Raw genomic sequence first — 15788 nt, 5'->3', positions numbered from 1 at the left:
TAGCAGGCCAATCTATTTACTTTTCCTTGCTCTGTGCTTTAGTACTATTTTGGAACCTTTTGGGTATATCTGCTTACAGCGTTTTAATACATACTCAATAAATAGTACATTTTAGGAATTTTTGATTTAATTCTTTTTCTCTAGGATTCCCCCTGTCATTGATATTATTGTTACTCATATGACCTCCACTATGAAAGCAGAACTGTGTGCAAATCAAAGAGCAGGTTTAGACGTGCGTTTACAACATTAAGATAGGTTTAGAGAAGTACAGCATCTCAGTACATTTTAAAAATGCACATAATTAAGATTCAAATGGTTGGAAGTTTCAAACAATATAAAAAGTTTTGAAAAATTGGAGAAGGGAGACAATAAAACGTTATTGTGGATGTTCTCTCTAGGGACTTTGTGACAAAAGGGTCTGAATATGGACATAGATTATAAAACTAGTTGGAATTAGCTCAATCTTGGATTTATTTTACATTTCTTGTTCATCTTCCTTCTGTTTCAACAAATCACATATAAAAATAGCTGGGATGAAAATATCCCTACTTGTCAGTTAACTTCTTAGATGCTGGGGTCAATAATGACCATAACATCTAAGCATTTAGACAGAAGTCTCCTTTATTCACCTCATCGGCACACTTTTTAGCATGAGTTTTTCTTGCTGAAAAGTGTGATTTATAACCTGAAAAATACGGTAATTGTTTTCATTGCATTCACAAATATGAAAATAAACCATTAATTGTACAACATTAACAATACTGTGACACTCTCCAACCCCAAAGCATTACTCAAATTTTTTCCATTTAGCCATCTAAAACGTTAATACAAGCGGAATATTAAGTTATCTTTAGCTTAAAATATAAAAGTAAATACTAACATACATATATTATATTTTTATGTAAGGTCTTTTATAAAGTTAATTGTTACATACTAATGACAAGTAGTTAAAAATCATTGTCTAACCTGTCGTATGGGAACAATTACTGTTATTAAAGAGTTGCAGTATAATATCTAAGACATTTAAATAAAAATGGAGACAAGAAAATGCAATATTGTGTTAAAATATCAGAGCTTTCTATGAAATAAAGAAATGGGGAAAAACAAGAAAAATAGATATCAAATAGTAAAAAAGTTCCCAAAGTAGAGATAGAAAATGACAAAAAATCTTTACTTAAAGTGCCACTATCATAGGTAAGCGGCACTCTGAAAGCAGTCATTTATAGGATGTCTATGACCAATTATGACAGGCAGGCATAGTGTAAATTGTACAGCCCTATGCTGTTGGCTGCTTCTCGAGTTCTGATAAAATGCCACCTGTGAACAGGAGATGTATGGAGAAGTCCAAGGGTCGGTCCTCTGCTCAGCTGGGCCACCCACGTCTTTTTCACTGGCACTCTGAGGGTAATGAATAAGCCTTCAATCTCTGCCCCTCCTGTTTCCATTGGTTATAGACATTTTATAGATGCCTGCATTTAAAGTGTCACTGTCTGGTCAAAGTGACACTTTAATGGGAACCTGTCACATTAAACATGTTCGCAAAATATTGTAAAGCAGAAAAAGTTGAATACATTGGTATAGAAGTTTATGGGAAAAGATTCCTTATAAGTTTTATTTTATTAAGTGAAATCCCTGCTCATTCTAGGGTTAGAAGTCACGGGGGTGGTCCTATCAGTGATTGACGACTGTCTCTGTATTCACACTTGTACAGGAACGACTAGGACCACCCTATGGACTCCTGAGCCCAGAAAGAGCTGGGACTTCAAAGAATAAAATCCAAATCTTTTCTCACAATCCTATATATCATTGGCTCTACAATAAAGTGCCCTTAGATTACACATTCCCAAGCTGACAGGTTCCCTTTAATACGCACACTCTTTTATAATAACAATGCCATGGTGAAGTATTTCCTAGGCCATGTTTACTTTCCTTACACATGCACACAGTATTTGTATTTCACTACATCATTCAGAATCTCATAAGGTGAAGGTAAATGATGTTTCTTCCATCCAATTTTCATTTATTTAGACGCTAGTTACATTAACTAAATTTAAAGTCAGGATCGTCAACATCTATTTGATGGTTTTACAATGAACGCCTAATTGTAAAATTGACACTTGTCCTTTATTATGGCTATTATCTGTATTTGGGACAAGGCAGTGCCTGCAGGTATCTAGTATCTAAGTAGAATCACTGTCTTTCTCCTCCATTATACAAGTATAGGTGGAATGATTGGGGTGAAGAGTACTCTGCAATGATGTGTGCATGATGAACTGGTACATGACAGCAAAACTGCACAGATTGTCATACTGGAAGTTGTCAAAGACTTGTAATTTCAACACAAGGCCTCCATAATTTAGCGTATAGCTTGTACTAACAACATTTAGCTGCCCACATGAACAAGGAAAGTAAAGGAGCAAGTCACACAGGAAGATAAAATGAAGGCCTGGAAAACACTTACACAACATTCTTATTATACAAATCTGCTCTCGAGATAAAATGAAGGATTTGATGCTAACCACTCTCCTTACCATTGTATAGGAATTCCATTAGAGGAATAATATTGGATGTTATTTCTGAAATCAGCTAGACAAAGAGTGCAACGTTCCAAAACCAATAAATGGGATCTCTTCTGGACATTGAAAATTATAGGCCCTTTGGCCCTGATTCATCCAAGTGTTTTGCCAGAAATCTGGTGTAAAACACTTTGATAAATTGCAACATTTTTAAACAACTTGGACATTTTCACAATAGGTGGAGCTAGGATAGAATGTGGGCATGACGTCTACTCATATAATACATGATGAGATGAGGCTTGCCTTACACCAGAAATCTTACTCCAATTTCCTGAAAGGAGTAAGATTAGTAGTGAGGCACACTCAGGTTCACACCACTTTTCCGACACGCTGGATTCATTAAGAGGCATGCACTTCTTAAAGAATCAGGAGTGTCTGACTCCAATATGCACCCTAATAAGACCAGTGTGATCAACACTGGTCTTGATGATTTAGAGTCTTTGTATTTATTTCTCACATACATTGAGATGCCTAAAGGGTTACTCTGATCTTAACAAGTTATCACATATTCATAGGAAAAATTATAATTTGCTGTTTGGACTTTGCACTGATCCAGGGAAGATGGGTCTGAAATGGAGAGGTGGTCAATAGTGATTGGAGAATAGTAACTATCTGTGTTTGGATCATTCATAATGAATCCCAAAGTACTATTCCGGTATTCGTCACGAATAATGAACCTAATTCAAGTCAATGAGGAAATGGAGCATTTTTCCTGGAAATTTTCTAGAAAATGCTGAAGGGTACTTTACACGCTGCGATATCAGTACCGATATCGCTAGCGAGCGTACCTGCCCCGGTTGGTTGTGCGTCACTGGCAAATTGCTGCCCGTGGCACACAACATCGCTAACACCCGTCACACGAACTTCCCTGCAACGTCGCTTTGGCCAACGATCCGCCTCCTTTCTAAGGGGACGTCACACGGCAGCCATCCAATAGCAGAGGAGGGGCGGAGATGAGCGGCCGGAACATGCCATCCACCTCCTTCCTTCCTCATTGCCGGTGGACGCAGGTAAGGAGATGTTCATCGTTCCTGCAGTGTCACACATAGCGATGTGTGCTGCCGCAGGAAAGATGAACTACATTGTACCTGCAGCAGCAACAATATTTGGAAAAGGAGAGACGTGTCGACGAACAACGATTTTTCACGTTTTTGCGCTCGTTGATCGTCGCTCCTTGGTGTCACACACTGTGATGTCGCTAACGGTGCCGGATGTGCGTCACTAACAACGTGACCCCGACGATATATCGTTAGCGATGTCGCAGCATGTAAAGCACCCTTTAGGTTCCCCATTGACTTGCATTAGGTTTGTTATTAATAACAAGTACCGGAATATTACTTTGGGATTCGTTACAAATAATCTGAACCTGAATAGTTACTATTCACTCATCTTTACTGGTTACATATGTGCAACGCTGCTTCATTCATTGTTTCTATCTCCAGCAGTGCCATAGACAATGAATAGAGCCATCACTGCTCTATCCATATGGGACTCTTCAGAGCCCCATTCTCAGGATCAGTGGTGGTTCCAGTAAGCAGCAAATTATCATTTACCCTTTGAATAGGTGATAACTTGTTAAGATGGGAATAACCTTTTAATGTTTCATATGACCTGCTTGAATGATGTGTTATAATGTCATAAAACCTTCAAAACACTTCAAGGTATAAGTTGTAATAATTTAATCTGCTGCTTTTGTATTAATATCTTTTAGTGAGCTTGATGGACTATAACTGGCAGTACACATCTATAATTGTAGCCACATAGTCATCAGCTAACAGCACTTTTTCCTGAATCTACCATAAATCTTCAGGCTAATAATACATTAGATTTATGAAGAAAGTAGGGAGGCCCCAAATACAGAAGACCGCTGGATGATTTCTCCAAAATGTCCAGTTCACCTTTTCCCTTTGTATATATCCAGCCTAAGATGTTCAGCACAAACGTTTGTTGAAAGACAAATGTGAAAATACAGAATGTTATGTATGCAAGGTGAAACATTGCTAATATGGGCTCATTAATTTTACAGCACTGTGATAACAGATTTCCATGTTTACACACAATGTGACAACATTCACAACAAACAGATATCTGATTTTTTCGGATGTAGGGCACCTTCAGATTCATTCATATAAACAACCCAGCTCACTGAAGAAATAGAATGGGATTATCATTAGATATGAAGGTGGATCCTAATCTTCCACAATCAGAAGTAATATTGAAATGGTACCTGAAGTTGGGGTGAAGAACTGAGTGGTAAGATGGACTCATCCAAAACATGAGATAACCCCTACATGCAACATGATAACAGAAAAATAAGGGAAATGGAGATTATTTGGATGACAGAGACAGATTAGCATGAGACAGAAGCCATAATATAGCATATTACCTGAGGAAAAGAAAGGAAAATAACTGATATCCCTGGAGACATAATGACTTATGCAGAAAATCACATTACAGATTGGTCACCTATCTAGCGTATACAGGACCTATGAAGTGTTATCACAGGAGCATCAACTTATTGTATATCCTCAGCTCATTAATGTAAAGTGTATTAGTATATTCATTTTATAGTGTATCAGAATATATATACTCAACTCACTTCTATAATCTGTGTTCATTACACAGTGAGGGTTACTGAGTCAATTATAATGACATAGACAATGAGATAAACAGTAAACGTTCCACATCTAAGTAATGAAGGCAGTCCTATCCATACAACACTGTACGGGGGCATAGATATCTGCACTGTAAGGGACTATTACAATACATTTACAGAGTATGGTCCTTCACAATATGTAGAGGCACATCAATTCTACATAAAAACCTGGCTGCAGAGATATATTGACACAAATACCTGAAAATATTTAAAACAAATCTGTTACCAGGTTTTTGTCACCTAATCTGAGAGCAGCATGATGTAGGGGTAGAGGCCCTGATTCCAGCGATCGGTCACTTACTGGACTGCTTGGTGTAGTATTGATAAAACCATTTGTTTCCTGCCACACTACTTCCTCACTACTGATTGGCAACTTTCTGCCTATGCATAGTGCATACAGAGTCATCCCAACATCAGAAGAATGCAAAAGTGGCCCACTTCATCCATAAACAATAGAATTTATTGAGGCAAATAATAGTTAAAATATGCGGGAGGAAGCAGGGTGCTGAAGGACAACATCCGTTTTGCTTTATGCATGCTTTTGAGTTATGCACACTTCAAACTGGCTGTTGTCCTTCCGCCCTGCTTCCTCCTGCATTTTTTAACTATTTTTTTGCCTTAATAAATTATGGAGTGTGCCACTTTTGACTTCTTCTTGTCACGGGTGTGTCATGGGTGACAGACAATCATGTGGTTTCTGGCCATAGAAGGTCACAGCATCTGGCTGAGCAGAATGCTCCCTGACTTTCCATTGTTCCCGCTGTCAGTATTCATTGGTATAGGTAGCTTTGCTGCTGGATTCATCTCTCTCCACTTTGGACCCAGCAGGAGCTCGACTTCCACCCAGCTGTTGATTCCCTTGGTGATTAAATACCCCTTTCTTCCTTTGGACTGTGCTGGTGATATTTTCAGCTGCTTCAAGCTCATGTTGCAAGCAGGTGGTTTGTACTCCTCACTGCTATTGCTCCTGAAAGCTCTGCTGAACTTCTACCTGATCATCTAATGATAACTAATTCATGCGTTTCCCCATGTGTCCTCCTTGTGTCTTCTATAGTTGTTAGATGGGGTTGACGAAGAGCTCATCCCATCCGTTTCCTATTAGGGTCAGGTATCTGGCTCAGCGCATAGTGGCAGAACCTATCTAGAGTGGTGAGGGACCCCAGGGACCAGCAGTAGGTTCAGTCAGGGGTCACTATCTTCCCTTTCCCTAGACACAGGGTGTCCCTTTCCTTTTGCCGTGTGCTTGGAAATTCTCCGTACCTAGCGTGACACTTCTGATGTTTGGAGGACACTGATGACTTCCCTAAGTGGACACCTCAAAACTTTGATGATACCCAAAATTTCTCCCAAACCTGGATCCTGATTGCTGTTGCAGTGTGAATAGTGCTGGAATTTATTTTTTCTTGTTTTTCTTAGTTTACGCTGTATACTAAGAGTTGCCTATCAATAGTGTCGACTGGGTTAAAGAATGCTAGTTCTGCAACTGATAAAACTGTAATTGTATCAAAATTACAGAAAGCAGTAAGTGGCACATCACTGGAATCAGGGTCTCTGCAGCTCTCAGATGTGTTAACAAAAGCCTTGTGACAGATTCCCTTTAAAGAGAGATTAGCTGTTGGCTTTCCATACATGTCACTCCTTATAACATGAGTCATGGAGCCTGTTTTTTAGAATGCTGCATTGTGCTGTCCCCCTGTTGTTTTTCCTGGACGTGTACGAATATATTGACAGCTGAGCATTTCATCAATAGTCAGTGTGCCTACTGAGTGTCATGCTGACAGCACTGATGGGACAGTGTCATGAAGTATATGTTGGTATCGTATGTTATATGTTGACGTGTGTCATTACTACGGATAAAAAAGAAGAAAGATATGGGATGAGAAAAGCTGCAAGACTAAAATTGGGTGCAAATTGTGTATAACCACAGCCTAGTAGGTTTATTATATAGAACTGGAATTGAATTCTTTTAGTTGACGGAAATGGGAAATAAATGGGACATAAGTTAGGAGAGTCTCAGACAAACAGAAATAGAATCGAGCCTTTGACTTACCACCTAGTGTCCATCACTACAGTAGTCATACAGTCCCTATCCAGTATGTGGTGGGCCCAGCTCGCCAAGCCCCTGAACAAAAACCCACTTGTGACTCGTTTCCCCAGCTGTAGGGACTGCAGGGTAAATGTATTATTACCTGGCGCCCATTCTCCTGTCTATCAGAGCTAATGTTACTACCAGCTCTTCACACCAGATCATAGGAGGTCCCAACAAGGAGACTCGCTTATATGGCGTTAGTATGGCAGAGTAGAGCATCGGGGCAAGGTTTGTTCTGAGGCTGCTATTCTGAAGACTCTCTTATCCTGTAATGATTGCCTGAAATGCTAACCTTTCATTCTCCGATAAGACTCTACCAAAGGTATCTGCTCTTCCCATTTAGGCCTCATGTACGCTCGCTTAAAGGGGGATGTATATGGTTGAAAAATGGCTATTTTCTCCCCCATAATCAGTTTTGAAATGCCCCATGACTCTCCCCAAAGTTTGTAGAATACTGTGCTATAGTATTGTAACTTCTCCTTGTTTATGTTCATTCCCATATCTTGGATCTCAATGGTTACTATTATACTGCACTTTTATTTTTCATTTATTTATACATTATTATAATGTTGACAAAAAATGAACTAATCTTTCAAATATTGCTTTATTATTGTAGTGATCCTGAACATGACCATGAGCCTGCGCAGCCCAATAGTGTTAGCGGTGTTCCTATAATCCAATATCAGATTGTGTAATCTGGGAAGTTGATTTATAACCTCCACTTCCAGGTTCTGGAAGAGCAATGAATAAGTAGGGAGTCCTGGGAGAACCTAAAGGTATTCCAGCCTAACAAATTCTCACTTATCCAACATAGGGGAGGTGATAACTAATACAGGGTGGGCCATAAGTAGGGATACACCCTGATAAAAAAGAGTAAAGTTGAATTCAAAATGGTGGCTTTGCAGATGGCCGCCATGGACGTCACATGGCCTCAAATGTTTGGCCCCTCCCATGTACTAATATGCCACAAATGGTAAGGTGATATCAGCAACCACTTCCATTTTATCAGGGTGTATCCATACTTATGGCCCACCCAGGGCTTATCCATACTTATGGCCCATCCTGTAGATGGGTATGACCACTGAGACCTCCTGATGAATAGAGGACTTGTGTCTTTCATTTTTGTTTAGCTCTCACCTGTCCACAAGGCTGTGACCAGAAGGAGCCCATTTACCCATAATGCTATGACTATGACACTGAAGATACTCTAGAACATGGGTCCCCAATTCCAGTCCTCAAGGGCCGCCAACAGGGCATGTTTTCAGGATTTCCTTAGTATTGCACATGTGATAATTTAATCACCTGCACAGTTGATGATTCCAACACCCATGCAATGCTAAGGAAATCCTGAAAACATGCACTGTTGGTGGCCCTCAAGGACTGGAGTTGGGGAACCCTGCTCTAGAACAATTGAGTGTAACTAGGCTTTCTTAGGGTCATAGTTATTGAACATATCTTTCAGCCAAGGTAAAGCACAAGCTTCCTGTCCTTGTGATCCATGGTGGTCCCAGCTATGGGACCTATCAATTATCTACTGAATAGGTGACAACTTGAGACTGAAATACCCCTCTAAAGGGTTTTCTGAGTCCTTAAAAACATTTCTTCCTGTAGTTGAATTGTGATAAACTGCTTAAAATATCATACACTTACTGATTAAATACCATGGTGCATCAGTCCTACCGCTCCAGTCCTCTCCCCAACTCACTGTTTACTTGACATTAGCGATGTTGTGCCATATTAATACATAACTACTTCATCAGACCCCTTTCCTCAGTGGTACATCGATGTATTCAAAGATTTACTGCACTTGATGAGCCAGTCATTGCTGCAGCCAAGCAAACAGTGCCCAACGGGGAGGACCAGAGCTTCAGCACTTAAAAGGCAGGGAGATTTAACCAGCTAGTATATATTCTTTTATTATCATTTTTTCCACATTTTACCTCCTTGGACAAATTTGTCAGGAAGACAGAAAACTCATTTAACACATTTGGAAATACAGCTGTGCAGGAGAATTGACTATGATACAAACTGTGTGCTGAATCGGTACAAGAAAAATGAAGCAATATATTGAGAAAGTTAGGTAGGGTACCATATTGTATAAGGCAGATGATCCTTACTGTGGAGGGATAAACATAATTGACATCGGTAGGGGTATCTTCTACTTGGTTAGTTGAGGCTTATATGAGCTTCCATGGTGGACAATGTGTAGTGTAATAAGATTGATACATTCAGTACCGCTCAGCTGTCTGGAACGAACTGTTTACTCTTCTAAATTTTTAGAGCAAGGTGGGACTTTTCTTCAAGGAGGAACACTATGTGAGACCAACATGCGATATGGCCAACTTCCCGAAAACCTTTTTTAGTTCTTGTTTATATTTGCCTTTACTTGCATATTGCTTGTAAGTATGGTGTCAACACATGGGTAAGGTTTTTTTTTTCTTTTTAAAGAAAAATTATTCAATATGAAGCTGTAAATTGTATTAAGAAACATAAAATTAATTTTATAAAATAGTTAAAAATGTACAATGTTACTAAATCATGCCGTACAGAATAACTTTTAACTGACGTACAAAAACTAACTTAGAAAAATGTGAAAATAGGAATGATAAAGTGCAAAGTAAGGTCAACAATAATTTCTTCTTTGGAGAAAAAAATAATGTAATGTAAAATGAAAGAATTGGACTCAGCGATTGTCTCGACATAGCGGGACAATAAACATTTTTCAGAGAGTTTGTAGCTCATCTGGAATAAAACTAATACAAAGCCCATGTTATTTTGCTTTCAACAAAAGGAAATTGTTTCAATTTCCCTACCGTGGTCTTTTCCAGACAGTGAAGCAAATGGTGATGCTGTGTTGCGAATGTAGATCCAGTTTTGGTAACAAGAGCTTGTTCCTCTTCACTGGAACCCTGTAAATCAGAGAAATACAATATTTTTTACTCTCAGGTTCTCTTTAAAATATAAATGTGAATCAAATATTAATGTTAATACGTATAATTTTGCATTTACTAAAGAAAAATCCTTTATTACTATGTTTCACATTTTTAAAGAAAATCTTTTCATTTCTAATGTATTCATACTGGCTAATATTAAAGCAATTTTTTATTTCTATGGTGCCACTTTATACACTACTAGGATATGCATCTACAGTCAGTACGCACAGTTTGATTTGGTATGTGAATCCAATGAGCAGATGAGCATGTAACTAATCTTCTGTGTCCTTTTGGCCTTGGTTCTCTCACATATACAGTAGCTTCCATCACTACTTTAATATACCAAAAGGTATTGAAGATCTCGCACTGGATTTTTTTCGGAAAGCGATCATAATACTTGTACTACTATAGAACAATATGGACAAAATGCAATTAATTATTCTATGCTATAGAAACACATTTCAGCTTTAATTTTTTAAATTTACGAATTGCCAAATTGGTTGCCTATTTTGTCTACTTTTTTACAAAATATTATGTTCTTATTTATAGATCTTTAGTAGAGACAAGCGAACCTTTGGACGTTTGCTTCAGCAGGTACAGTCAAACCTTAAAAAAAGATTGGTGTGTGACCCCGACTTGATCTGAACCTCAATGGAAGTCTGTAATTGGGCAGTTCATGCCTTCGCCCAAATGCTGCCAGCCATAAGCAGAACACTTGGGTGGTGGGCAGAGCTTTTCTTATTTGTTTTTGTGTGTGTGCACACTACATCAGATCATGCTGATTTTACCCCCAGTGCGAGCCTTCAACCACTGCACGTGGCTTACGCAGGGCTGAGCATCACTCGTAACCAAGCATAGTGGTGCTCGCTTGAGTGGTGTGCACTCATACCTCACTTGAACTTCGAACCCGAACTTTGTTTTTTTTGGTAATTAGTTTCCGAACCCAAACTTGAAACATCAGGTTTTCTCATTTCTAATCTTCAGCATGTACACTCATATACGTTTTTCTTATTTTGACTGAAAGGAAAAATAAGTTTCTTGTTACATCCCATTAAATTCTCTAGTAGAATACTTTTCACCCTCAGGGAGACATCTTTTACTGATGTTGGACAGCACAAGTATCACAGAGGAGGCTTCTCACTGGCTGTAAGTTAGACACAGACATTAGACACATGGACTGTACTATATCTTATTGTCCCGCCGTCACACGTAGTGGTGTTCCAGCGATCCAATCAGCGATATGACCTGGCAGAGATCACTGGAGCGTTGCTACATGGTCGCTGGTGAGCTGTCAATCAGGCAGATCTCCACAGCGTTCAGAGACCAGCCACCAGCGACCTGTGTAACGACGCTGTGCTTGGTAGCCAGGCTACACATTGGGTAACTAAGCAAAGCGCTTAGCAAATCTACTACTCTGCACCCACACCCAACTGGTCCTTGTACAGACTAAAATGACCCTAGCTGCACAAATCAAAACACAGCATCTGACTTGAATCTTTGAAAGGCCATCGAGGGGTTTCTCATACCCCTAGAAGGACCAGTCAGGAGGCCATAATACACTGACAGAAGGGGAGAGTAAGGTGTGCAGGAAGATACAAAAACCTAGATTGAGAAAATTAAAACACGTTGATAGGTAAAGAGGGAATGCTAAAGAAAGTTACAAATAAGCAAAACAAGTAAAACATCCCAGAAATCTTAAAATAGGTGAAAGTAAAAGGTGCCGTTAAGGAAAAAAGAACGACGAACTGCTGAAGTTAAACAGGTATTTACTAAATAAGGTAATCCCCTAGCTAAAGGGCTGGAACTCTTAAGTACAAATCCACCTAGAAATATTGCCAGTAAGAAGGTGCAGTGACAGATGGACATATAAATTGCAACCCAGAATGTAATAGGGCAGACCAAAATGGGAAATGAGAAACACATGGAGGAGAGCGAACCAAGAAGAGAGAACATAAATAATTGGAACCATCAGTATTTGGACAAGGAAGAAAAGGCAAGAGTTCAGTAGATAGAGGAACTGCCCATGCAGTAACAGGCCATTGGATCAAATCCCCAAACTGAGCCATGACACCTTTGCCTTGCAAACAACATCAAAGTGTAAACAGGTTAAGTGGAGGAAACTGTGCACAGTTTAAACAAATATTTTTACACAACAGTGAAGTAGTGCCTTTATTTATACATTATCACTTCTATCCTTACATAACTGGCACCGACAACATTATTGTAATTCTCATCCCTCTAAAAAGGGAAATGTCACTATTCCTCATTATTACATCACTGTCATTAACTATCTAAGTAACATGACACACAACACACAGGCCCTAATGGAGGTCAGTGACACTATCCACTAGGCTGCAAGTTCAAATTAGTGGCTAACTCTTCACATTCTGTATGCAGACTACCTCTGTTCCCTGAAGCGTGTCCCGACCTAGTACCAAACGACTGAGGAGGAAGCAAAGGAAGCCCAACTCACCCAGGTCTTCTCCAGAATCTGTAATCATGTGAGTCTTCTCCTGGATCTGGTATTGTTGGGGTCTTCTCCTGGATGTGGTATCACTAGGATCTTCCCCTACCAATGGCGGCTGTAAGGCCACTTTGCTGCTCACACAACCTTTTATAGGTTCTGACGCACACAATTATCTTTCTTAGTCTGGCCAAACCTATTATAATTAGTAACGGCACCAAAACTGTCACCTGACCCAGCAACTCCTACAATTTCTTCCTTCCCAGTATATACCCTCAGCTTTTCAGTTCCCGTTGCCACATCTCTCTCCTTATTATTTTTGGCCAGTAGATGGCGATGTTTGTATGCATGAACTTCATCCTCTTACAAAAGCATCAATTCTTCTAGGTACAGTTGCACACAGTTTTTGAAATAACTCAACATGGAGGTAGTTCCAAGCACCTTAGAGGAACTAACCACAGATTGTCTGTGTATGTACATTTGCAGGAATCCTTTTGACCTTTCAAAATCCCAGTATGCTTTGAAATCTTTCTGTGTGAGAGCCCTTGCTGATGCAGTATAACTAGTGTATACCTTTTGTATTGTTGCAGTGTTCAGTCTTGCCATAGCGTAAGATTTATAATATAAAACGGTCTCCTGTAACGAAACGTTTGTAGCAGAGTTTTGCTGCTACTCACCCAATTTTAATTCTCTTAAACAGCTTTTGTTGTTTGCGTTAATGACTGTATTTTAACTTAAATATGAAAATTATGATTGTAATCAATGATCATCTCTTTGGTATAATTGGTTACTCATACTATATTATAAATTTACCAAATCTCTGACTTTGTGTAAAGGCCGCTTTACACGCTACGACATCACTCAAGCGATCTCGTTGAGGTCACGGAATTTGTGACGCACATCCAGACGCTTTAGCGATGACGTTGCGTGTGACACCTATGAGCGATTTTGCATCGTCGCAAAAACGTGCAAAATCGCTAATCAGTGACATGCCCCCCTATTCCCAATTATCATTGCTGCTGTGTGGACAATGTAGTTTGTCGTTCTTGCGGCAGCACACATCGCTATGTTTGACACCGCAGGAACGAGGAACATCACCTTACCTGCGGCCGCCGGCAATGTGGAAGGAAGGAGGTGGGCGGGAGGTTAGTGTCACACGGAGTTTTGCACAAACTTCACTGACTGTCATGGTGGCGTTGGGCTCTGTTCACATCGTAGATTCTGACACTCCGCTTGATGGTTTCTGACACTCCGACAGATTCTGGTACTCCGCTTGATGGTTTTACTGGGATCAACAGGCAGACTGTTCGCTGACTTATAGGCAGGCTAGTGGGAGTTAATCTCGGCTAGTCTGCTTGTTAGTTTCCTTTGATCACATGTGGTGGAGAGGCCAACCACATTTACTCCCCTTCTATTTAAGCTGGATGAAATCTTCTATCCATGCCAGCTATAGTTTCTATGTTGGTCTGTGAGTTGTGGTGTCCCAGATTCTTTTGTGAAAATTGTGCTATTTGCTTTTTGTGGTTGTGGAAGGTTATCTATGTTGTTTTGTTGCTTCCTCCCTTCTTTTGTGTTTCCTCCTGAATCTCTTATTTTCTTTACCTATGTGTGTATATTCCTCTCCCATCCCTCCCTGGGGGAAGTGGAAGGGGGAAAAAGATCAAGACTGGTCAGAAACAAGGCCAGAAAGAAGACGCAGGCATCCCCACCATTAGGGGAACTCCTGAGAATAGGGATAACATTGGGCCCCCAGTTTAAAGGCCCCAAGTTTCCCACTATCCCAGAGTCATCGTGACAAGTAGAGGATAATTACTTCACATGATCTAAACGCTATGATTCTCTTACTACATGTCAGAACTGTGCTTGTCTTTTTTTGCTGCTGCATCACACTGTTAACTCATACAGCAGTCTGTGATCTATTAGTATGCACAAGTCTTTTCACATGTGCTGCTGCTGCTTAGATCTATTCATTCTTTGCTGCAGATGTCATTTTTGCCCAGTTGTAGAATTTAGCATTTCTGCCTGCTAAATATAATTGTTCCAACTCCTCTAGATCCTTCTGAATCCATTTTCTGTCTTCTCTAGTATTAGCCATACATCTTAGCTTTGCATCATGTGTAAATTTGATTAGTTAATCTACAGTTCCCTTATCTTGATTATTTATAAAAAATGTTTAAAAATACTGGGGCCAAGACAGAGCTTTGTGGTACTTCACTTGAAACACTCTTCCAATTGGATGTTCAACTATTGATTACCCCTGGTTGAGTATGATGACTGAGACATTTATGAATCCACCTAGCCGTAAACTTGTCAATCCCATATTTGGTTATTTTTTCAATAAAGATAGTATGAAATACTTTATCATATGCTTAGCTGAAGTTGAGATGTAAAGTATCTACAACATTTTCCTGATCCACCCAGTCAATGATTCCATCACAGAAGGAAATTAGAGTAGTCTGGCATGACTTGTTTGCTACAAATCCATGATGGCTCTGGTTAATTACTGTATTCTTACCCAAGCACTTACATTCAAGCTGTTTAATAATTTGTTCAAAGACCTTTCCTGGTATAGAATAAGGCTCACTCATCTATAATTTCTTGGCTAAATCTCCTTTTCTTTTTTGAAGACAGACACAACATTTGCTCTTCTCCAATGTTCTGGGACTTCTCCTGTTCTCCATGAATTTTGAAAGATTCTGGCTAGTGATTCTGCAGTAACGTTCAGTACACTAGGATGTAATTCATCTGGACCAGGAGATTTAAATTAATTTAAATTATGTAAGTGTTCTCTCACCATCTCTCTGTTTATAGATAATGTGGATTCTTTTATTCTTTCGGTAGTACAGTCAAGATCAGGTGATGTTACATTTGCATTGTTAAGGGTGCTTTACATGCTGCGATATCGGTACCGATATCGCTAGCGAGCATACCCGCCCCCATCAGTTGTGCGACACGGGCACATCGCTGCCCGTGGTGCACATTATCGCTAACACCCGTCACACGGACTTACCTTCCCTGCGACGTCACTCTGGGCGGCGATCCGCCTCCTTTCTAAGGGGGTGGTTCGTGC

The 15788-nt window shown here is 39.7% G+C and overlaps 1 protein-coding gene across 1 annotated transcript in view; it reads right to left on the bottom strand.

Moving 5' to 3' along the window:
• The window catches only part of KCND2 (potassium voltage-gated channel subfamily D member 2), a 642239-nt gene that overhangs the window by 85471 nt on the left and 540980 nt on the right, over positions 1 to 15788 (bottom strand). Inside the window, exon 4 of the mRNA XM_075345046.1 lies at positions 10135 to 10230. Within this exon, the coding sequence (XP_075201161.1) occupies positions 10135 to 10230 (96 nt within the window). The remainder of the gene's footprint in view (positions 1 to 10134; positions 10231 to 15788) is intronic.

Source organism: Anomaloglossus baeobatrachus, chromosome 4 (genome assembly GCF_048569485.1).
Source record: "Anomaloglossus baeobatrachus isolate aAnoBae1 chromosome 4, aAnoBae1.hap1, whole genome shotgun sequence".
Classification (NCBI taxonomy): domain Eukaryota; kingdom Metazoa; phylum Chordata; class Amphibia; order Anura; family Aromobatidae; genus Anomaloglossus; species Anomaloglossus baeobatrachus.
This window is presented reverse-complemented; position numbering and strand designations above follow the sequence as displayed.